The sequence below is a fragment of the Arachis hypogaea genome, chromosome 11 (assembly GCF_003086295.3).
Source record: "Arachis hypogaea cultivar Tifrunner chromosome 11, arahy.Tifrunner.gnm2.J5K5, whole genome shotgun sequence".
In the NCBI taxonomy this organism is placed as follows: domain Eukaryota; kingdom Viridiplantae; phylum Streptophyta; class Magnoliopsida; order Fabales; family Fabaceae; genus Arachis; species Arachis hypogaea.
This window is the reverse complement of record NC_092046.1, coordinates 139543867-139566641: the sequence shown is the minus strand read 5'-3', so window position 1 is coordinate 139566641 and position 22775 is coordinate 139543867. Positions and strand designations below refer to the sequence as shown.

Below are 22775 nucleotides of genomic sequence, written 5' to 3'. Positions count from 1 at the left end.
TTCTTTTATATATTTTTTAAATTTGTGATGTTGGAAGTGGATAGATTAATGTGAGAAAAAAGAAAAAGGTTTTTATAAGTTTTAATTAGATTTACTTAATCAATTTAAAATTTTTTAAATTTTAAATTTGAAAAAATTAAAATTAATTAATTATTAATATAAATTAATATAGTTTTGTTTAATTTTTGGCTGATAAACTTTTGGTTCCTTATACTTTTCCTTAATACAATCATTAGTTTAACAATCATTTTTTCCTTAAAATATATAACTATTTGAATTTAAAAAATGTATAAAATATTAAAATAACATAATTTGTCCTTGCGTTAATAATTTCATTTAATTATTGGGAAACTTGAAAAGATACATGTGTTAGAAAAAGATTAGAAAATATTAACGACGTGCAAGCAAGATTTTGAAGAAAGTTCAACACAAAACACAACACACAAGAGAGACCCACTAAAACAAAAAGACGCTCTTTCTCTCTCTGTTTTTTTTCTCTCTTTCTTTTACTTATTTGTCTGAAAAAAGCTTCATACCACCTTCACCGTCTCCTTGTTCCACTTCTCTCACGCTCTCTCCCGTTACCCACTTCGATTTTAACTTCCATTTATTTTTCTAATTTTCCTATCGATATGTGTTGAAGACATATTTGCTTATAGGACTCAAAGATATCATCTTGATCCAATTCTAATCCATGGAGCAGCTTGTCAACTTCATCATCCGGCCACCAAGGTATCAAATTTTCTATTTGCTTCTCTCACTATCTCTCTTTTCGGACACCCCTTTCAATCAAAATATTCTCTTTCTTCTAAATTCCCCAGATTCGGACACCAACGTATGTATGCTTTATGCTTATGCTTCGTATTGTTCTGCTGGAATAAGACGGAATTCAATTTGAAGTTTTGATTTTTTTTTTGTTTAGTCTTTCCAAATCCCCAGTTCTGCTAGGTCTAATTTAATCTTTAGTTGAATTGTGAATCCTTTAGGCTCTTCTTTTTTCAATAGGGAGGAACCAGAGCAGATTTTAGTAGATTCAAAACCTGATTTCCTCGGCATCTTCATAGAAATCATATTGTTTGTGGGTGCTATGCTATCACATCATATTTACTTTTGTTTACTGTCTCTTTTCTTTTGGGAATTTGAGATCTATTTTTAAGCTGCCTTGGGGAACTTCTTCCTTCTTAGTTTCCTGATTTTTCAGGTATTAGTTTTTCACTTTCCTTTTAAAATATATAAATAACAATAATAAAAAAGAATCTCTTACACACTATTATTTTGTGCTAGTGATCTATTCTTCTGTGTTGTGGATAACTAGATCATGCAATTTTATAAGTCCTGCTCTCATTTAGACAATCTTATGAGGCATGCCGTTTCTTCCTTTTGTGAATGAATATCTGAAATTTAGTCACCATCTGATTTGTTTTTACCCAGTATTCAATTTCTTATTGCTTTCAATTTTATGAAAGTGAGATCTATAGTTTTATATAATGGATAATGGAATAATCTGTAACAAGCAGATCCTAAATTTTGATAACTCTAGTCTTTAGGTATTTGTCGTTTTATCTCTGAGTGGTTGAGTATTATATTGGTATAAATGGAGACATTGGGTTAAAGAAAAGGCTTTTCCAGGCCATAATGCTAAGACATATCCTCTTGAGATGTTGGCCTTGTGACCAAATTATGCATATTATGCACTTGTCTTCTGTATAATTTTCAGAAAGCTGTATTGACTTGTATTACTAGGGTGCTTCCCTTGCTAATTTGCTCTATTTTCATTTTCATTGACGGGGTGCAGAGCTGAATATGATCCTAAGAGCGACTTATTGGATCAAGAGTTCATGCTGAGAGGGAAATGGTATCAACGGAAGGATGTAGAGGTAAACATGAAAAAGTAGATTTCATAATTTCAGTAAAGCTTTTTAATGTTAGCTATGTGAGAATGTAAATCTGTTTCTTCTTTTGTGTAATTTCCCATGAACATAAAAAGTCGTGGCAAAAGAGTGAAATATTAGGCAGCCAATTGTTGGCTTAAATGTGGATCATGAACCTATAAACTTAGTCTAGAGCTAATAAATTTCAGTGTAGATTGGATATTATAACTCGTAAGACATTAGGACCTGTAGATATATGCTTGAACATGATAGTTATTGTGGAGTTATGGCTTTATGCTAAAAGATATACAGTTTTGTAACTTGCTTTTTCATCTCTTGAAATTATATTTGGATGCCACACAATGTGTTCCTTACCTAGAATGTCAGCATGAAACAATTACTTAGTTATTAAGTTTTAAAAAATAAAGCTATAGTAGGATGACACAAATGCTCACATTTAAATTCCAATAGAAGATTTTTTTTTTGTTGGATTTGTATCTTTAAAATGACTGGTGATCCATTTTGTGTACAATACTTCTAGTTAATTTTCTTACCCTTTCTACTTTTCTATTCCGGTTCAACTGAGAACTTCTCTTGTTGATTTTACTCCACTCCCCCCAACAATTAAACCGTAGTCTGTTTTGTTCATATTGGCAACCTGTCATCTTGTCATGTAATATTTGATATTCTGCAGATAAAAAATAGTCGAGGTGATGTTCTTAAATGCAGTCATTATGTGCCTATAATCAGTCCAGAAGGAAAGCCTCTGCCATGTGTAATATATTGCCATGGAAACAGGTGACTCTGGGGATTCTTTTAATTCACGGGCAATTTGACATTAGAGAATGACCCATGGAACATTGTTTTCCAATTGATGTTGCTTAGTTTTTAATTATATATAATCATACTGACTGGTTGACATCTTCATGACAGTGGATGTAGGGCTGATGCAAGTGAAGCTGCTATAATTTTACTTCCTTCAAATATTACAGTTTTTGCTCTGGATTTCTCAGGGTCTGGACTTTCTGGAGGGGAGCATGTCACTCTCGGGTGGAATGAAGTAAGTGCTTGCCCAACTTGCTTCTAAAGGATATTATATCTGCCTGTATCATTATTGACATAGTGTTGTTACTGTATCATTATTGACTTTTCTCAGAAGGATGATCTGAAGGCTGTGGTCAACTATCTGCGAGAGGATGGAAATGTGTCTTTGATTGGCTTGTGGGGTCGCTCAATGGGAGCTGTAACTAGGTAGGCTTTTATCATTCACTTTCTACCTTCGACCTTTTTCTTTGGAAGGAGGGTTAGAAATGGCTTGCTAAGCAACAATGGGTTTGTAGGGGAAAAAAACTTGGGTTTGGTTCACAGTTAATGCATTGTCATAATTAGTTGCCACCGAAGAGATCTCATTAATTTGTTAAATACTTCCTCCATTAAGATTTTGTGGTTATTTGTAAGGAACTAAGGATCATATGAAACGTAAAGGGATTACAGTCCATTATATGGTGGCTGAAATGGCTTGTGAAAGAGGGTGTTTCCATCATTGTGATTCTTGAGAAGTAGATTTTTATATCTCTGTAGCACTAAGGATTTCATATTATATTCATGAGCAGAAATTATTTTAGGTAATTTTATTTGTTGAATTGGAAACTCATGTATGTTTTTGTTCCAATGTGAATCAATTTTTTCTCCTTGTTAAGTGCATGTAATGGTTCAACTTATCATTTTGACTGGTATATCATGCCATTAATTATGTGACTCTCTTCAGCCTTATGTATGGAGCTGAGGATCCGTCAATTGCAGGGATGGTTTTAGATAGTCCATTCTCTGATTTGGTTGATTTGATGATGGAACTTGTAGATACATATAAAGTTCGTCTTCCAAAGTTCACTGTGAGTATATATAGTTGTTTTTATACTTATAACTAATGCTGAATCATGATTTTGTAACAGTTATACTGTTGTTAAGCTGATTTTGTTTGATTTCTAATGTTATAGGTAAAGTTTGCAATCCAATACATGCGAAGAGCAATTCAAAAGAAGGCAAAATTTGACATAACGGACCTAAATACCATTAAGGTTATTTCTCCTTTGTTAGTACTACTGTTTTAACGATCTATCCTTTTATTACTGATAAATTTGTGCTGAAATTCTTTTAAAGTGATGTGGTTTTTTGTACATTTATTGGGTTTTACTCTGAATTGAGATGGGAAATTTATTGGAGACATTTGGGGAAAACTAATAAAACTATATTTCTTTTGGTTTTACACATTATTTATGTTCTCCATCATATTCATTCATTATTTGTTTTGCATTACAGGTGGCAAAATCTTGTTTTGTTCCTGCTTTATTGGGGCATGCCATTGACGATGACTTTATACACCCCCATCACTCAGATAGAATATTTGAGGCTTACATGGTGAGTGTGCCACTAGATGGGTTAGGCTTTTAGGTAGCATTTGTTTTCAGAGACTAGGGACTGAGACTCAATATTATGTTTGGTGGTTAAAGATTGGAACTAAAATTTCAGTCTCAGGATTCAAAATTTCAATCCCTTCAGTACCTCCAGAAAGTGGAGACAAAGGGAACTGAAATTTTTTGTGACTGAAACTGAAACTTTAATAATATTTCTTCTCAAAAATACCTTCATTTAACTTTTCAAATTTCAAATCCACTCCTCAATCTCCATATTTATCTTAAATTAAACATAATACTGAGACATAACTCTGTCCAGTATATTTTATACCAAACACAATACAAAGACTTAATTTAGTCTCAGTCTCTCAGTCTCCGTCTTCCAGTCTTAGTCTCCCAGTCTCCGTCTCCCTTCCAAACGCAATATTAGTGTTTAGAGCATGCTTGATGCTTTTGGAGTTGTAAAATATGCCTTCTAGATATGGATTCCCTATCATGTAATAATCTTTATATAGAATTCATCTGCCTTAGTTTTATCTTACTGGATTGTTTTCTTGCCCTGCCATTTTGATCTCGATAACATGGCTGCCTATGCACTGCAGGGAGATAAAAACATAATTAAATTTGAGGGAGATCACAATTCACCACGTCCTCAGTTTTACTTTGACTCCATAAACATCTTTTTTCACAATGTTTTGCAACCTCCAGAGGATGAGGTTGGGGAATCATTTTATGACAACGTAAATGATTACTTCGGTAAGGTAAAATCAGCAATGCATCTCATCCGTACTATTTTTATCAAATTGCAGTGTTCTGTTGCCAAGTCTTCGAAAATTGATTGTGTTTACATTCAGGATGTTTGGAGATCTGTTCATGAAGTAGCCTACAGCAATGAATCATCTTCTATGAACAAAGGTACTACTCTGTACATATTTTCTCTTAAATATTGCTCCTGTACTAATTAACTTCTTTTTGAGCAAATCTCTTACTTTGTTTTTGTGTGAGTTGCAGAACCATCCTCAAGCAGTACGATAGATGCCATTAGGCAAGTCCGTTCAAGACGACCGATGAGTAGGATGGAGGTTTGTATTTATTAGCTGACTTAGTTTATTATCTGAACAGCATTCCAACACAATGGCTGAGCAAATAATTCTTTTGCCCCAGAGTACTATGTGATGAATGTTAAGCTTTGATAGGCGCATAGCGAAAACATTAAGTGTTTTTTGTGTAATTTGCTAAAATCCTTTGTATTATTATACATGTGAAAATTTGGCTGTTTGAGCAATGTGACTTTTATAGTGTTTTTTTAAGTGATATGTTTTGTACGATTTTTTTCCAGGTTCCCTCTGATATTTCTTCAAAAGATGAACATTGTGATCATGAGGTATCTCTATTTTCTTCCTTATCCTTTCTTCTGTTGTATGCATTGTAACACGAACAATAGGCCAAGTATTGCTGTGGTACATTTGAAATGCAGGATTCGATTCTTAATAATGATAGATTGAGTTGAATATTGTAGTAACTCAATCATCTATGTGTATGTGTATGTGGAATGCCCTTCTTTATCCTTGATAATATGTAGAGTGAAGAGGGCATCAAGATAGATATTAATCGAGAGCCTTACATATTGTATGATATTCTTGCAAATCAGGAAGAGAAGGGTGGTGATCTCTCCCCATCATCATCATCGATGATAAGCTTTGAACTATCTAATGGTAATTCCTATGGTCCCCAAGTTCCGGCCGCATTGGACGATGATCAGTTTGTGGAATATCCACTTGAAGACCTTGCAGGCTTTCCATCTAGTGCAGAGGAGGAAGAAAGAGTGAGTTAACTCAACGGCTTTGTCTAAACACCGATTGACATAAATGCAGAGATTAATTATTGGTTTTTATTCATTATTGACTTGTCCATACTATTCAGATGTTCATGGAAGCTGTGATCCAGTCATTGAAGGACATGGAAGTGAAAAAGCCAGAGACAGAACAAGCACCAGCAGCTGGTAATGTTGGCACCGCATCTTCAGAGCCATCAGATAAAGACGACTCGCATCTTTCTTCGCAGGAGGTTTCTAGATCAAAGGAGACAGAACCCTCTCTAGACAAACCCAGCACAGATTCGAAATCTAAAATGGTCTTCACCTCTTCTGAAGATTGTATACCAATGAAAGCCGAGTCGAATCCCAGTTCAGCGAACCATTCTCAAAGTTTGGCGTCTGTAGGATCAGGTATTTCACTAGAAGTAGCACCAACGCCGTCACAACCAGCACCGGACATTCCATCAGTCAGTGAGTCCAGCAATGCAAATGCCAGTGGTTCCTCTCAAAGTGATAGTTCTACAAGTGTACAAAGTTCATCAGACACTGATGTATCACATAACACCAAAGCCACAGTAACTGTTGTTAAGAATCCAGCGGCCGGCCATGTGATGGACGGCCTAATGCGTCGATGGGATCTTTTCCGAAATAGTAACAATCGATAAGATGTTACCTTCCCTACATATGGTTGGTTATACATTGTTTTGTAACTAAGAAATCATAGTTTGTAACATGTTTGACCAAAAAGAAATAGGTTTCCCGTGTGTAAAGTTAGCATGTTTAGAATTCTCATTTATCAAATCACCTAATATTCTTTGTCGGTGGGAATTTTCATATTTAGTTCTGTTTCTCTTGCTTTTCTTTTCTTGTTTTTCGTTCTGGAAATTCTTGTCTTCAATTTTTAGTATTCTTATATGTTTATTTATGAAGTGTATACAAAAAAGATGTATATGTAGGGTGTTGTAACTAGTTCATATAATCATATTCATCAACTGCAGTTAATGTGAAAGAGACTACGTAACGTGTAAACCAAGCTACCATTTTGTTATTTCTTCTTTTGATTCAAGTCAATTAGTTACATGTATAAAATGGTTGGAGAGTAGTGTGTTTTGATCTTTTAACTAAGTTCCAGTTGTAGCAGTTTCAGTGCTGTTTCTACGAGTGATTGAACTGATAGATTGTGCCTATTGTGTCCAACAGTGCCAGAGAATACTTTGAAGCTTTCAAGCTCTGATGTAGTTTCCAGTACCCTCTCCAACACCTCCTCCATTCCCAGATCCTTGTACGTCTTTATGTTTTCTGATTTGTCATTCATCATCCAAATGGCTAGCTCTATCACGAACCTCCTCATTCTTGGCACCTTTGTTTCTGGACATTCGTATCTCTTGAGAATCTTGATCAACTTCTTTGCGAGTTCACTCTCCGTTATTCCGGCTTCCTCCGAAACGATCCTCAATTCGTCACAACTCAGGTATCTTAAAACATTTGTTGCTAGTCCAATCATTACTTCTTGAATCTTGTTTTCTTCCCACATGATCGCCTTGAGTATCTGCTCAGTGACGAAAGATTTCGTTACAAAATTTGATAAAGATAGAAACACAAAAGTGAACTGTAATAGCGGAATAATACTTACTACGGGAGCTGCAGCTTTTATTCCCTTCAGCTGGTTGTAGCACTCTGAATCACTGTATGTGCATAAATTTCCTAGGATTCTTGCCGCGTTGACGCGAAGTAATGGATCTTCCAATGCTTCAATAAGCCTTTGAAACACTTTCAATTTCAAAATTCGATGACAGTTACTCCTGCTTTCTAGTGCCAGCATTGCTAGGGCCTCACCAGCAATGATCCTTACATGCTTATGTCTTTCTGAAATGCTGCCATTGAAAAATATGTTAAACAATTCCTTAAGCACTCCACCTGTGCCTCCAATCCTCTCAGTTGCTTCCTCTTCCAATGCCAAACTAGTTAGAATTTCTATGCTCAGTTTCTGAAGCGGGGGATGCTTCTCTCCATGCCTTAAGATATCTCTAATATTGCTGATTGTGAAAACTATCTCTGAAATCTCAAGGCGGAGATGCTTCCCGGTGGTGCCTATTGTGCTGGCTAGCATCTTCACCAGCTGCAGTGATCTCTTCACTGTTAGGATTTGTGATGGAGCAACATTTTCATTCTTCAGCAACCATTCTTGGGCGTGTGTGAAATCTATGATCTTTGGGAGAAGGCCTCTTGTGTTTCCAATCTTTCCACAGTTGTCATGATCACGTGCTAGCTTCTTCAGTATGAGTAGTCCTAAATGGTTGAATGTCCAAAACCTGTAATTCTGATGATCAAACATGAGTTTCTTTTCGCCAATCTCATCTGCCGCAGGAATATGATTCCTATTGGTTTGAAGCAGAGATGAAATTGATTCCATAGCTCCTGGTATTCCGGCTATTCGGACCGAATTCTGTTTCTTTCCTGCGAGTTTGGACAAAATCTCTGCGGCCGAGAGCCTAGTTTCTTCTTCATTGTGATCTGTCCAATTCAGCATCTCAACTAGCCTCCCCACCATAGATATGTCAGTCCCAATCTTTTGCAGTGTATCATCCGAAAAGCGCTGGCTGATCGAAAATTGCCGCAGAATTCTTGCTCCAATTAACTGCTCATCAGGTGAATGGGAAGCCAATAAATCCATAGAAAAACTAACCATGTCCATATTCAGTCCATCAAAAATGCATCCATTGACACACCTCGAGTATGCATCATAGAAGAATCTTGTAACGGAAGGCAATTCAAATTTCCCCAACTCACACTCCATGTTAACCTTTTCCAACAATTTGCAGTAACTAACTTGCCACTCCCAATAAGCTTTCTCCATTAAAAACACCAAAGCTTCTGCCAAAGCCAATGCATAGAAGATAGTGAGAGCGGATTGCCGGTTTCTCTCTTGTGAATGTACCTTCGATATTGCTACATAATCATGCTTGATGAGCTTTATCAGTGACAGAACCACACAAGCTGTTGCAGAGAGAATCTGAAGCCAGTAGAGGATCCTACTGACATGCCTTGAGATGAAGAACCACTTGGTATATGGAAGAAGAGGAACATCTGAAGTGATCCACATCCTAGTTTGTGTTCTTGGTGTACCACTACTCGCACTGGCCTCTTTTGTATCTTTCTTGAAACTGTTGCTTGTAGAATCAGTGATGGACCATGTAGCATGGTGCTGCCACTCAAGCTCATGACTCCTGCTGAAGATTCTAGTCCCTTCCACCAAGAGTATTATGGTGATGAACCAGAAATCTGTTTTGTCCAAGGTTATTGCAAAACCGCCCAGGAGGACAACAGTTGCCCAAATAAAACCAAGAGTTCCCAGACCTGTTGCTGCTTTCTCCAGCACTGCTAGCTGCAGAGCAAAGAGGGTGAGGCTCTTCTCCGGTGCCCGAACGGTGGCGTTGCTTGTTGGGGAGACAGAGTTGGAAGTAGTGCTGCTAAGGCCGTGGCCAAGAGGCTCGAATATTGTGATGTCTAGGCTGCATGTGTGGCTTAAATTTTGGAGTTCATCACCTTTTAGATTAATGCTTCCATTTGCATCTCCTTCCATAGAATGCTTATGATCCATGGCAATAGTATATATGTAATGAACTAAGTTTGAGCTTTGAAGACAATATGTAATGATGAGGTTAAAACTGAAAAGTGGGTTATTCCTATATATAGAAGAATGAATGAGAAATGAAAGTTTAGGGGAAGAGGCACGCGTTTTATGTGGCTGACATGTTGGGAGAAGAGTAACGTCAATTTTCCTAAGAAGTTGGTTTATGCTTTTGCAGTACATACCTACTAATACTACTAATTTGTTAATTAACTTGTTCCATCTCTTTAGGCTATGCAGAAACTAGTTTCTTGTTTGAATGAAGCTGCGTGTAGTTCCTACTAAGTAACCCTCTATTTTTTAAGTTCTTATCATTATCCCCATCCCATATAAACAAATATATAACTGTTTGTGAACCATTCAAAACTTGGATAATGCTGCTGCCAAGACATGTGAATTGTTTAGCTTTATGGAACAAGAATGGAAATTTGGCAAGAGATGAAATATGTACATGACTGTTTATTTACGTTTCTTCTAATCCATACACCATTGACTTTGTTTAACTATAAAAGAAATTGGTACATGAGCTTACATAAATAAATGACGGAGCAAACTACTGTACAGATTGAAGTGATATAGAGAAAGAATATAATTCTTTTTATAGTTATTTTTTATTATTTTATTATTATTTAAAATGTGAGTCCTACCTTTATTAATTTCTCTTTCATTCTATTAAAAGAAAAATCTGTAACCTTATATCTTTATCATATAACTCACCATAAATGACACCTAACATAAACAAATTGTGTTGGTCTAATGATTAGCTCACTAGTCTACTTAAGCAAGTGTCGGGGGTTCGAATCCCACCTTGTGCATACAGCAATCCATTGGCTAGCGGCAAATCTTTAAACGGAATTTCGATCTGCGACGGATTAGTCCTTGACCTCCCAGGTTGGATGGGAAACAAAAAAAATAACACCTAACATCCTTGTATTGAACAAGGAGTGATAACTTATTGCCATTACTATGATCATATTATTGACCGGCAAAACATTACTCTAATACCTGTTTCTTTGCACCACAATCTTAAAGTAACTACTAAATAAGCATTTTACTCTTTCTTGCATTTGTAGAACTTACTTGTGTCTATTCTTTTCAAGAAAACCGATCTAATGTGCACGCCTAGCAATTTATTGACATAGTTTATGCATTAGACACAAAGAATGAGGTTGTCCTCTGGGATTGGGATGGGACCACTGTATCTTAGAAGTTCCTGTGCACGCCACATATATCTACACTTTTTGGTGATTGATTTTGAGTAATACACTAATACTTGAGGATACAAGGTGTTTAATATTTCCTCAAGTGTTCCTCTGATGCGTGGGCAGAAGAAATAGAAATGGATAAGGAGGACTTTACAATATTAATTGCAATTAATAAAAAAAAAAATCAATTTTTGTCTACTTTGAACGAGTGCGTGCAACAATGCATGCCCTTACAAAGTATAAACAGCATGAGAATTTATAACTTCTTTATCTGTGAATCCCACAAACTTGATTTAAGTATGATTAAGCTTCTACTTTCTTACTTAAGAAGAATTTAGTGTGCAGCAATCTTAAGTATGATTAAACTTTCACTTTCTCACTTTAAGAGAGTTTGAATACTTCCTAAAAGTCTTAAGCTAAAGCTAACTTAGTTTTAACCAAATTGGGTAGTACTAATTGTAATAAACCGCGCAACAAGTGGTAGTGGACAATTATGGTGATTAAGCATTTCCAAGTTCGCTTAGTTTTATGACCATTCATTCAGCTTATAGAGAATAGAAGACATTTCAAGGGAGAACGATTATTCTGACCAAAAGCAGGAAAGTTAAACGGCTACAATATATCATTGTTACGATGCCCAAAATTTCAAGGCTAATACACTTTATAATTTATATATCTATTCAGTAGAGAACACCACAAATTTGTGGGCAGCAACTGCACTGCTTCCATTTCATGCTTCGTATTCTCTTTTATTAATCAAGTGTAGAGCAACAAACTCATCATAATAGAAACCCCCCTTCCAAACCTCATATTGGTGAAGCATCGTGCTTTAAGATCTGAGAATACTTCTGCCAGTGATTTCAGTACCACCCAGATTCAGTTCAAGGTTTTGCCAATCAAACCTTTTGTTCAATCAAGATGATTGATCTTGGTTCAGGAATGGGACAAGAACCCGGATATCAGCTCGCATGGCATAAGGCAGTGGTTGGCCACAAATTACACGTAAAACCTCTACCAATGACCACCAGCTCCACCTTGAGCGGCTGCAACTTTTCGTGCCATGTATTGAGGCTTCGGTTGAAGTCCGTTAGAACCTTCAATACCATTGTCTTCTGGTCTTTCGGTTTTACAGCTCGGGTTTCTTCTAGGATATGAACAGCTAGAAGCAGCATATTGTGTCGATACAGGTGGATTTCTAACCATCCTCCGCTGAGCAGCCTCTGCTGTCACTGCTACCCCACAGTTGTTGTAATTCAACGCCGAACCAGCAACTCTCCCAGACCGGGCAGCTATGCCTGGAGTGGATCATGGAAGCGAATTTCAAATACTCAATAGAAGAATCCATTAATAAATTTCATATCCAAACACAAGAAATGTTGACGAACAAATAATGCCTGCTGCTATGCATGTAAGAGAAGCAATAAGGAAGAAAGTGTAGGAAGATGTAGAAAAAGAAAAATGAATGCTAAAGCTAGCATCCCACCTTGAATATTTTGAGGAGCATGTAAAGGAGGCTTGGTCAACGGGATAACACCATTCCTATCTATGGCTGGCTTCTCACTTTCTTTGATGCTACACTTGGAGAGATCTTCTGCAACCTCACATACATTCGGTTTCGACTTATCTGAATATAGTACACATGGCCTGCACTTACAGGCTTTAATCACTATGGCTGATAATACAGATGCAGATAAATGGATATCTTGACAACAAAAAAGAATAGTAATCAAAGAAGGAAGTCGATTTCCAGAAATATAACACTGATTACAATACCTGGGTAATGATGCATGTTGCCTTTCAGGTGGAGTAACAGTTCCACCTTTTCCGTAATGCTCCTCGAGATATGCAAATTGCTTCTTGAAGTGGTCAACAGCACTAATAATAGGAAAAAGAAGGGGAAAAATAATCAAGGGCTGATCGGAATTCTGACATACTACACAAATTAAAAATTTAGACATACAAATTTACAAGCAAAGCAAATCATGAAATTGCAGTATAAGTTGCATTGTAACAAATAAAAAACATAGTCCAAGTTTTCAAAAGGATTTATTAACAACATAAAACACCAAGTATTCAAAGGAATGCTTAAGTTTCTGGAAGACATATTCAAACCATGCTAAGAAAACGAAAGTGTAACACATTAGTCAGGTTTGGAAAATACCTCGGATACATGAAACCTGTTGGCTCTGCTCCCTCTAGATGTTCCTTTAACATTTTTGGATGGTACTCCAAAGCCTCTCGGTATATGAGTTCTCGTACATCTTCCTTTGTTATCCTGCGTCTCTCAAATTCAAATTCCATCTTGGTAACTGGCTGAGCAGAAGGCTCTCTCTCAACCTTGGCCAAGCCTTTGAAATATGGATCAGCTAGAGCCTAAAAATATTATACAAAGTATTGCCTATTAAAACCAACCAAGTATGATGGTGAAAAGTGAACTGTAGATGGGTGGAAATTCAACCTCATCAGCAGTAGGTCGATCCTTAGGCTCAAATGCCAGCATTCTTTCTAACAAACGAAGGGCAAGGGGGTCTGCATTAGGAAACTTCTGGGAGAAAGGAACTGGTTTCTTCCTACGCATGCTGCTCAAGTATCTCCGAGCTTTCTCGTTCCTTACCTGTTGATATACTACCCTGGTTATATTACATAATAACATAAAGAACAGAAAAGTACTAAAAGCATGATAAATCAAACAACACACCCTAGCTATGGCTTCATGAGATGGTGTCCCGAGAAAATCAGTCATGAGGTCCAATTGATGGACAACATTCTTCCCAGGGAAAAGAGGTTTTCCAGTTAATAGTTCTGCAAAAATGCAGCCAATGCTCCATATGTCTATTGCTGGTGTATACTGAAAGACAAAATTCATATTCACATACATCAATCAAATGAAGGATAATAATATTGGTAACAAACATGAAATATAACCATCATCATTTCACAGAGATGTGCAACCTACTATTTTAATTGAGCAGTAGAAACTAAATAGTACAAAAACAATATGCATTTCTGGAAGGGGGAAAAATGCTAGTAGAATATTTTTAAAAAAATTATTCATAATTGTAGAGAACACTGAAGACCAACATATTTCTGTCAAAATTGTTTGAGAAAAAAACATTCAAGGGGAAATGTCAGAAAAAGCGATCAATTTTTAATGATCGATTGTAGATAAAAGGTGATAATAGATATTACACCTTGGAGAAAAAGGATCCGCACAACTCAGGAGCTCTATACCACCTTGTAGCAACATAATCCTGAAAGGCAAACAAATTTGCATTAGCATTATGACAAGAGAAGGAGACATGTTTTAAGGTGATTATTTCGGGAGAAAGAGAATTTCTTACAGTCCAGAATATAGCAGTTGGTGTATCGTTGAAAGCCACTCTAGCAAGACCAAAGTCACAAATCTTCAATTTGCAGTCGGCATTTGCTAAAATGTTTTTCGGCTTTAGATCTCGGTGAAAAACATTTGCTGAAAATCCATGAAGAAGTTTAAAATCAGCCAAAAATGTTCGTATAATTTAGCAACTGTTTTAGAAAATAAACCTTAATTCTGAAATGCTGCACTAGGAAATCTGTGTATGTGCAAGTATAACCTGTGTGTATATACTTCAAGCCTCGAAGAAGCTGATAAAGAAAAAACTGGTAATGTTCTCGAGTCAAATCATCATTTGCTTTGATGACCTGATGTAAATCAGATTCCATTAGTTCAAAAACAACATATATATCCTTGAATTCCCTTCTAGAAGGAGGTAACAAAATATGCTTAATCTCCACAATATCAGGATGGCGTAAGAGTCTAAGAAGCTTGATCTCCCGAAGAATGCGAGTAGCATCAGAGACATGTTCAAATATATCATTTATCTTCTTTATTGCAACCTTTTCTCCAGTATGTGTATCATATGCAGAGCAAACAACACCATAACTTCCTTTGCCAATTACTTCCTCTATTTTGTATCTACTCCCTTCACCATACTCTGTAAAGAAATCTACATCTACAGAGGACTGCATAAATACAAAACAATAAACTTGGTGAACAACTGAACATCCTAAACCAAAAAAAAAAAAAAAAATTCCTTATGTTTCAAATATCCAAGGCATATATTAACTCAGGAACACAGAACAAGGTTTCATACATGTTGGATTATGGTCAGGGAAGCACAGACATAGACATAAACATAATTTCCTCTGCATCAGACATGGCGAGAAGTCCACAACGAAATCAAAATAGAAACAGATAGAAACAAATGAAGACAATGAGAAACCTTACCTTTTTTCTATGATCATGCATCATCTTTGAAGCCAAGCATAAAACCAGTCAATGATTTAAGCTAAAAGATAAATTCAGATCACTGTACTCCACTTCTACTCCGAAAATCCAGGGATCAAAAGGGGCTGATCAAAGTGCCACCAACAAGAAAGAGAAATAGACAAAAGAGAGAACTTTTCAATTCAAAGTTGAAGACAGCCGAATATGAGAACAGACCCAACAAAGTTTGGCACTTTGGCGGCTAAAAAGACAAGTGCAATTGAAACAAATGAACATAAAAGTGTGGAAACAAGAACAAGATAAACCAAGACAATTTGGCGGTAGTACCAAAAATGTAGCTGAAAATGCCAATGTTACAGATCACGTGGAAGAACCATTTTTTTGTTATAAGCAATTCAGCCGAGAATCAGCAGAGAGGAAGAAAAAAATTGAAGGATCTATCAACTGTGGCGATGATCACTAACGCCGCTTATAGGAATGAATAAAACAAAATATAATAATACAAAGAAAAAAAGAGGCACAGAAAAAAGCGAAATGCTTGGAATTTCGGAGCAGAGTAAGATTCGATTTTCTTGTGCTGCAGAAAGTGGAAAAGTTGAAGAAGAACACTATAGAGATTGAAACGAAAAATTGGGACTGAAGAAAAACTAAAAAATCGAACTTTCGAATGAGAGAGAGAGAGAGAAAGAGAAAGAGACCGTGTACTTGAAGCTGAAGAAGGCTCTATGGTGTTTGAGTTCTGAAACAGAGAGAGAGACACATAAAGCGAATGAAAATGAAAAATATATATTAATAAATAAATAATAAATTACGAAAATTTAGTTCGATTTTAAAATGGCAGGTATTGTAAAATGACATTTTTACCCACCTGATAGTCAAATTTCATAAATTCTTTTTTGTTTCCCTTTTTTGGGGGTAATTAAAACTGGTCTTGGATAAGGTTGTGTGTGTGAATGTGTGGTGTTATGTGGTACAGAATAGAGTCAATGCAAAGTTACTATAACAATTGGATCTTAGTACATTACTCATTTCTGTTTTGTGATTTAATTTCTACTAATAAAGGAAGCAGAGGAGAAGAAGATAATCCAAAAATGTCAAAAAGCAATTGGGAAATTGAAACTGCATTGCTACTTTTTGTTTTTTCAAGTGCTTTTCTATCGTGCTATTCACTATACATAAATAAAGATAGATAATCGGAAATAAAGGTATCATATTGATTAAATTAAGTGATTAATTTGATTGCTTAAAAGTATAAAAAATTTATATTACTATTTAATTATATTTATATATTTAGAAATAATAAATTTTAAAAATTAATTTTTTATTAATATAATAATATATAATTAAATATTTATGTAAAACATTTTATATTAAATAGTGTATAAAAAGAAATCTTTAAATTAAAATGAAAAGGTTTCTTTGTCATGTGCAAATGTGCAATCTTGTTTGGAACTTTATGTTTTCTTTTTTTTTTTTTTTGAAAGGTTGCTTAGAACTTTATGTTGAGATCGTTTATATAGGTTTTCTTCTTCTTCTCTATAATAGTTTAGTTTATTTTTTATTTGATTCAGATGGATCAACGTTAAGTTCGGTTTTGGCTATGGATAATTCTAACATAATTGGGGGTCGGTGTACTGATCTGCAACCACGAAAGCAAAAACAGAGAGAAATGAATAACAAAGGATAGGGACAAGAATATACGGCACAAAAATAAAAGGAACAAGTTACGAGAAATTTTTTTTTTTTTTATCAAAAATAGAAAAATTAGAATTTGTAATTTTTTAGATAAGTACGAAGAAATTATGTTATTTGAGCTATAATTTATTGATAAAAATTATTATTATTATTATTATTTTTTTATCAAAGATAGAAAGATTTAAACTCGCAATCTTTTAAATGAGTATGAAAAAATTATGTCATTTAACTTATAATTTATTGATAAAAATTATTTTTTTTTTATCTGTTAGAAGATAAATACTTATATTTTATATAAAATTGATAGTCAAATATATTAAATATATATTTAATTATTTTTAATTAATACATGATAATTATAAGTTAATTTTTACGTTTTTACGTAAAATTAATAGTTAAATATATTAAATATGTATTTAATTATTTTTAATTAATACATGAAGATAATTATAAGTTAGTTTTTACGTAATTCAGACCAGATTTTCTGCGAGTAACTATGCGTATACAATTAAGCCGTTGTTTAAACTAGAAAATCCAACTGAGAAAGTTGATGAAGTGAAACTAATGTAATTTTTTATTTAAATGGCATGTGCGTCACATGGATTGTGAAAACTGGTGTATGAAATTTTATTTTTATAATGAAACAATCATTTATATTACAATGACTATGAGTAATAGCTCAAATGGCATAAACTCTCCATATTCATTTAAGAGATTGCAGATTTGAGTCTTCATATTTTTAGTAAAAAAAAATCATTTATATTACAATATTGGATAATATTTTATACTTCAAAATAATTAATAAATACATCATAATTATAATAAAATCATTTAAAAGTTTTTTATATTTTTCATTTATTTATCTTAAACTAATTATACTTCTTTTTATGAGTTTCCAAAACTGTCATGATATTCCACGCGCTTTCTTAATGATTTGTCATTTGTGTGTGTTAAACACTAAACAGAAAGAAAACAGCTTAATAGCTTACAGCTAGAGAACAGAGTAGTTAAAGCCTTAAAGGGCCCACCAATCTCTAAGTCTCTAACCACAAAGCCACACGCGTCTTGCAACTGTAGTGCGTGTCTTAAACATGCTTCCATCAACGCGTCCTATCCAATCCTACTTCGTTGATAATAAAGTAAACCACCATTTTTATCTATGAAAATTGAAAATACTGATATATTTATTCATAAAAGATAGAAATTACTATTTGTATTCATACAAAATGATTTTTGCAAGTAAAATTATTTAAATTTTAAAAAATTAAATAAAAATTTTAAATTATCCTACTCTCCATCACTACTATCATAGTCTCACTCCTCCTCCTCTTTCTTAATATCTTAACTACTCTAATCCCAAATTCTGCCACCACTTACTTCCCTAACTACCACCATTACGATTGTCATTACCATCACCACCCTTCCTCCTCCCTTCACCTCTTCGATTCCAATCTCAACCGCAGGTTCCGCTTCCTCTTCATCTTCCACCTCTTCCGAAACTTCAACTCCGTCGCCTCCTCTCCTACCAGCTTTGAAAGGAGTTGGGAGAGCTTGAAGGAAACCATTAACCAGCAAAGATCCAGCCACTGCAAACTTCAAGCAATTTGTATAAGAAGAAGACCCATCACCCTTCTTATCCACCTCGTCATCATTCACATTCACATTTCCATTACCACAAACTGAGTTTTGTGAGAAAATACACAAGAAAGTCTTCAAGAAAATTTTCATTAACTCTCTCTTCTTCTTCATATCGCAGATATGAAATTCACCACCTTGCTTCACCTGAGCAATCAAATAAACACCTTTCGTGCCCTTATTCTTGTGCCCTAACAGGAAGCAGCGCTCAAGATCCTTTGCAACTTTTTGAATACCCACTTCCAAAGGGGATAGCGATTCCTTCACAACCTGAATGGAATTGAAGAAGGACTTAACTGGGTCGTTCCCAGATACCATTTTTCGATCAACCCTTGAAAAAGTCGTAACCTTTGAGCGTGTGTGCAGATCCGAATCCGATTCTTTAGAATCCGATCCGAATCGTCGAATGGTGGAAGCAAAGATGCGTAATGCAGAAGCCTCTTCACGTGCTCTATAAATTCCGTTAAGGTGTTGAATTCTAAGGCCAGACAGTTAAGCTTGACGGTGATGGAAGGTGGCGAGGATGATGATGTTAACGGTAAGGACGGTTTACTCATCCCAACGGATCGCTCACACTGCTCACAGCGTCCTTAGATCTAGAGGCTGAGCTTGCGTTAGATGATTATGCTGGTGATGGTGGTGCTGGTGCTGTTGAGTCGCGACCGACACCGATGGGGGAGTGTGTGGCGAAGGGGTTAAGGTGACGGTTGAGTAGGAGGGCGAGACAGTGGTACTGAGTGGTGATGTGGTCGATGTTGGGATTAGGTCACTGAGAACATTGAGAGAGAGAGAGAGAGGGGGAGACGATGATAGTAGTAGTGGAGAGAAGGATAGTTTAAAAATTTTATTTAATTTTTAAGGGTTTGGATAGTTTTGCTTGCAAAAGCTATTTTTTATGGGTACAAATGGTAATTTTCGTCTTTTATGAGTTGATATGTCAGCGTTTTCAACTTTTATGGATAGAAATGGTAGTTTACTCTTGATAATATATGAAGTACGAATACTTTTTTTATTTGTTGTGTTAACAGATGATAATTATTAACATTCATCCAACACATGTATTTTTTGTATTTTATAGTGTCTTAATAAAAAATAAAGAGTAATAATTCAAATAGGTCCCCCAAAAATTTATAATTTATCCCCAAAAATATTTAAATAGAATTTTAGGCCTAATTTTTTTATTATACGTCAGATACGTTCTCAGTCCAATTTGAACCGATTAAAACTAACGGCAGTTAACTCGCTGACGTATCACGTGCAGGACAGTTTGATCCCTGGCCACGTGGACAAAACGACATCGTATCATATGAGAACAGAACGACGTTGTTTTGAAACGAACAAATTAATCCCTAGTTTGGAAGCCAAAACAGCAAAACGGCATCGTTTTGAAGGAAGGACCAACTCCTTCAACGAAAAGCCCATCATGACAGCGAGAAAGACAGTAACTACGGTAGAGATCTTAGTCCTGAAGGGGTGGTTGGCACCAAGTTCATTTTCCATCCGAGTGGCGACTGCGAACCCTAAAGAGGAAGGGAACACATAGACGAAGGAAGTGGGTTGGATGAGCATGTGGGATGGTGGAGGCCAGAGAATCAGACACATCCGACGAGGGCGAGGAGGATGGAGAGGTTACAGGTGATGGAGGCAGCGACAACACCAGCAACACGGAGGCACATGACGAGGATGTAGTTAAAGGGGAGGTGGAGGAGCGTGTCAATGAAGGAGGCTTGCGTGAGAGGGTGGGTGATGCTCTGCACGCAAAGATAAATGCGGATTGGATAGAGGAATGAGTTTGTTACGAGATCCGAGAGAGAGAAGATGAGGTAGATGTGTGCCATGGTGGCGATGTCAAGGTGCTGGTGGAGGGAGCGGATGATGGCGAAGATGTTGAGCTAGAAGAGGGAGATTATTAAGGAGGAGAAGAGGAGGAAGATGATGCAGCGATGGAGTGTTGGCCACTCTAGGGACTAATTTGTCCACTTCGAAAAGGCCAGGGACCAAATTGTCCTACGAGTGACACGTCTCACTTAACCAGACACGTCAGCAAGTTAACTGACACATAGGACGTCGCCATTAGTCTTAACCGATTTAAACTGGGTTGGGAACGTATCTGGTGTATAATGAAAAAAGTCAGGCCCAAAAATCTCGTTAAATTTTTTTGGGAACAAATCTGTCAGATCATGAATTCTTTGAAACCTATTTGGGGTATACTCAAAAATAAAAAAAAAATCTTTTCCATATACACTTGGACATAACTAAATACTATCACGTATCAGCATGTCCAATTTTATTCTTAACATGTATTTTTGAAATGAGTTTAGAAATAATATATATTATTAATTATTAAAATAAAAACTATTTTAAATACTTTATATAATTAAAAATATTAAAAATAATTACAAAATTAATTTATATTTTAATATCAAATAAAATATCAAGATATCATTATAATTTATCTAAAAAATTCTTTATATTTTATATATATATCGTGTTTCTATATTTTATAAAAATTTTAAATTCGTGTGTTTATATATCCCATACTCATATTATGTCGTGTTTGTATCAGTGTCAGTATCCGTGTATCATATTTAATAATTGACCACACACTTCAACAATATGAAAATATTATTGTTTGATCTAATATATGTATTGTTAGTGTAAGAAATTTGTACGCAATCATCTAATAATCTATTATCACATAAGCAAAATTCTAAAAGCTTTATAGATACAATCATCTAATTATTATAATGCATGCTATGTTGTTAATGGTAGGTTACTTGCTTTCTATCTTTTAGCTTTTGGGGTCGTATTATGGTGGGTCTCTTTTACTTGGCCGTCGAAGCATGTAATGGTAGGTTTCATTTTCTTTTTCTTCCACCTTAATTGGTTTTGATAGATCTCAGGTTTAGTCTATTGGTTTATTCAAATCATATTATCATATTAGTCTAAATAATTGACTTCTGATGGGTCCCCCTCTGATTTGGATCTTTATGTTATTAATCATTCTCAAACCAAAATTAAAAGGATTGTAACATGTGTTCAACTGATGGACTTCAATTATTTTGTCTAGTCTTTGTTCATCTTCCATAAATGAAGGTGAAATGTATTTAAATCTCATTATATAATGATCAAATAATACTTCACTGTTACTGTGTTGTGTTGGTTAATCAAGCAATAATTCATGGTATCATATTGTTTTTCTTTTATGAAGACAAATATGTCACAGTCACTATTTTCAACTAGTACTGCATGCTTGTATCTCTCTCAGTAAGTTTATAACCAAATTTATATTATTTTATTTTTGACTGAAAATCGATTTCTCTTGCTAATTATATAATATAGTGGGCCAAGACAATACTTGGTAATGGATAACTGAAAGACGGTTACAGAGTACTTCAATCATCAGCTATAAAGAGGCTGTTATATTGCTCTAAATGATTGATCTAGTTTTTAGTTGAAATAGCTTAAAAAATGTTTACATTGAGGTCTCTCGTTAAATTATGTATGTTCCATTTCAATCTTGTTTACCTTACTAGGAACCTCATGAATTCGTGTTGATTACAATTTTATATTTTCTTGTAGAAATGTATGATATTAATTATCATCACAAGGTTAGAATTATTTATGCAGCATACCATTATGAATTATGATAGAGTCCCCACACATGCTAAAATTCTTGTATTTGTTTCCTTTATTGACGATGACAACCACACACTTGCATGTGTATTCATTTTCAACCGAACATTAAGATGATCGCTGTCCCGTGCACTATGAAAACTATACTTCTTTAAGTTCCCACCTTGGAGGAAATATAACTGCAGCTTTTACTCAAGGCTAGGCTAGAAGAAAATAAAGGGTAATGAGCCCAAAGTTGAAACTTCAAACCGCAAATTTTGTTTCATCCGTTTGTTGTCTTTGTACAAAGCCAAACTACATTGTCAAGACAGCATATTTGAGCTGTGGATGCAATACCAACATTTTTTTTCCCACATAGACAAATAGTGGTGGACAAATTCTCACGTGACGCTTTCCAACCATCCTTATTTTTCTCCTCCTTTTAAGATATTAAGAAAGCAGTTTTGTATTCTTATCTTCTTTTTCAATTGAAAGCTATATACATATGGGTGGCTGCAATGCAAGAGCTAAACTACCTTTTTAATTAAGAATCCAGCGTTACATCCATTCAACATTCATCCACATTCATATACAGGTGACGAATGGAATGGATTTGTTCAAGATTA

General features: G+C 35.2%; 3 protein-coding genes across 5 annotated transcripts; 1 reads left to right on the top strand and 2 right to left on the bottom strand.

Annotated features, from left to right (window-relative positions):
• The first annotated feature begins 320 nt into the window (after nt 1-320).
• Nucleotides 321-9829, top strand: LOC112722996 (uncharacterized). 3 transcript variants are annotated; one of them, XR_011867938.1, is made up of 16 exons: nt 321-732; nt 1796-1877; nt 2566-2669; nt 2805-2931; nt 3028-3122; nt 3640-3763; nt 3869-3949; nt 4191-4289; nt 4888-5046; nt 5140-5200; nt 5297-5367; nt 5625-5669; nt 5937-6110; nt 6209-6788; nt 7302-7572; nt 7810-9829. XR_011867938.1 is itself a non-coding variant. In XM_025774212.3 (15 exons), exons 1-14 carry the CDS (start codon nt 695-697, stop codon nt 6764-6766), a joined length of 1818 nt encoding a protein of 605 aa, XP_025629997.1. In that variant the 5' UTR covers nt 321-694; the 3' UTR covers nt 6767-6788; nt 7302-9829. The 3 variants fall into 3 exon arrangements, 2 of the variants coding, with proteins under 2 accessions (XP_025629997.1, XP_025629996.1); XM_025774212.3 differs by having other exon boundaries at nt 7302-9829; XM_025774211.3 differs by lacking the exons at nt 7302-7572; nt 7810-9829 and having other exon boundaries at nt 6209-6937.
• On the bottom strand, nt 7123-9915 carry LOC112722995 (uncharacterized). Its single transcript, XM_025774210.3, has 2 exons — nt 7735-9915; nt 7123-7650 (listed from the first exon to the last, which is right to left on the bottom strand). The coding sequence occupies exons 1-2, from the start codon at nt 9913-9915 to the stop codon at nt 7219-7221; spliced, it is 2613 nt and encodes an 870-aa protein (XP_025629995.1). The 3' UTR covers nt 7123-7218.
• Nucleotides 9916-11501: 1586 nt separating this feature from the next.
• Nucleotides 11502-16352, bottom strand: LOC112722994 (mitogen-activated protein kinase 15). Its single transcript, XM_072207553.1, has 12 exons — nt 16073-16352; nt 15903-15943; nt 15205-15329; nt 14531-14939; nt 14279-14406; nt 14129-14188; nt 13636-13785; nt 13396-13551; nt 13099-13310; nt 12711-12812; nt 12421-12581; nt 11502-12232 (listed from the first exon to the last, which is right to left on the bottom strand). The coding sequence occupies exons 3-12, from the start codon at nt 15226-15228 to the stop codon at nt 11949-11951; spliced, it is 1686 nt and encodes a 561-aa protein (XP_072063654.1). The 5' UTR covers nt 15229-15329; nt 15903-15943; nt 16073-16352; the 3' UTR covers nt 11502-11948.
• Between the last annotated feature and the right edge of the window lie 6423 nt (nt 16353-22775).

Excerpts from the sequence above, each read along its gene's own strand:
- LOC112722996 (XM_025774212.3), top strand. The coding sequence starts at position 695 with ATGGAGCAGCTTGTCAACTTCATCATCCGGCCACCAAG. Across the intron at positions 3,123-3,639 it reads TCAATGGGAGCTGTAACTAG|CCTTATGTATGGAGCTGAGG; the intron begins GTAGGCTTTTAT and ends GACTCTCTTCAG. Across the intron at positions 5,201-5,296 it reads ATCATCTTCTATGAACAAAG|AACCATCCTCAAGCAGTACG; the intron begins GTACTACTCTGT and ends TGTGAGTTGCAG.
- LOC112722995 (XM_025774210.3), bottom strand. The coding sequence starts at position 9,915 with ATGTACTGCAAAAGCATAAACCAACTTCTTAGGAAAATTGACGTTACT. Across the intron at positions 7,651-7,734 it reads TAAAAGCTGCAGCTCCCGTA|ATACTCAAGGCGATCATGTG; the intron begins GTAAGTATTATT and ends GTCACTGAGCAG.
- LOC112722994 (XM_072207553.1), bottom strand. The coding sequence starts at position 15,228 with ATGATGCATGATCATAGAAAAAAG. Across the intron at positions 14,189-14,278 it reads CAACTGCTATATTCTGGACT|GATTATGTTGCTACAAGGTG; the intron begins GTAAGAAATTCT and ends TTTGCCTTTCAG. Across the intron at positions 13,552-13,635 it reads CTCATGAAGCCATAGCTAGG|GTAAGGAACGAGAAAGCTCG; the intron begins GTGTGTTGTTTG and ends GTATATCAACAG.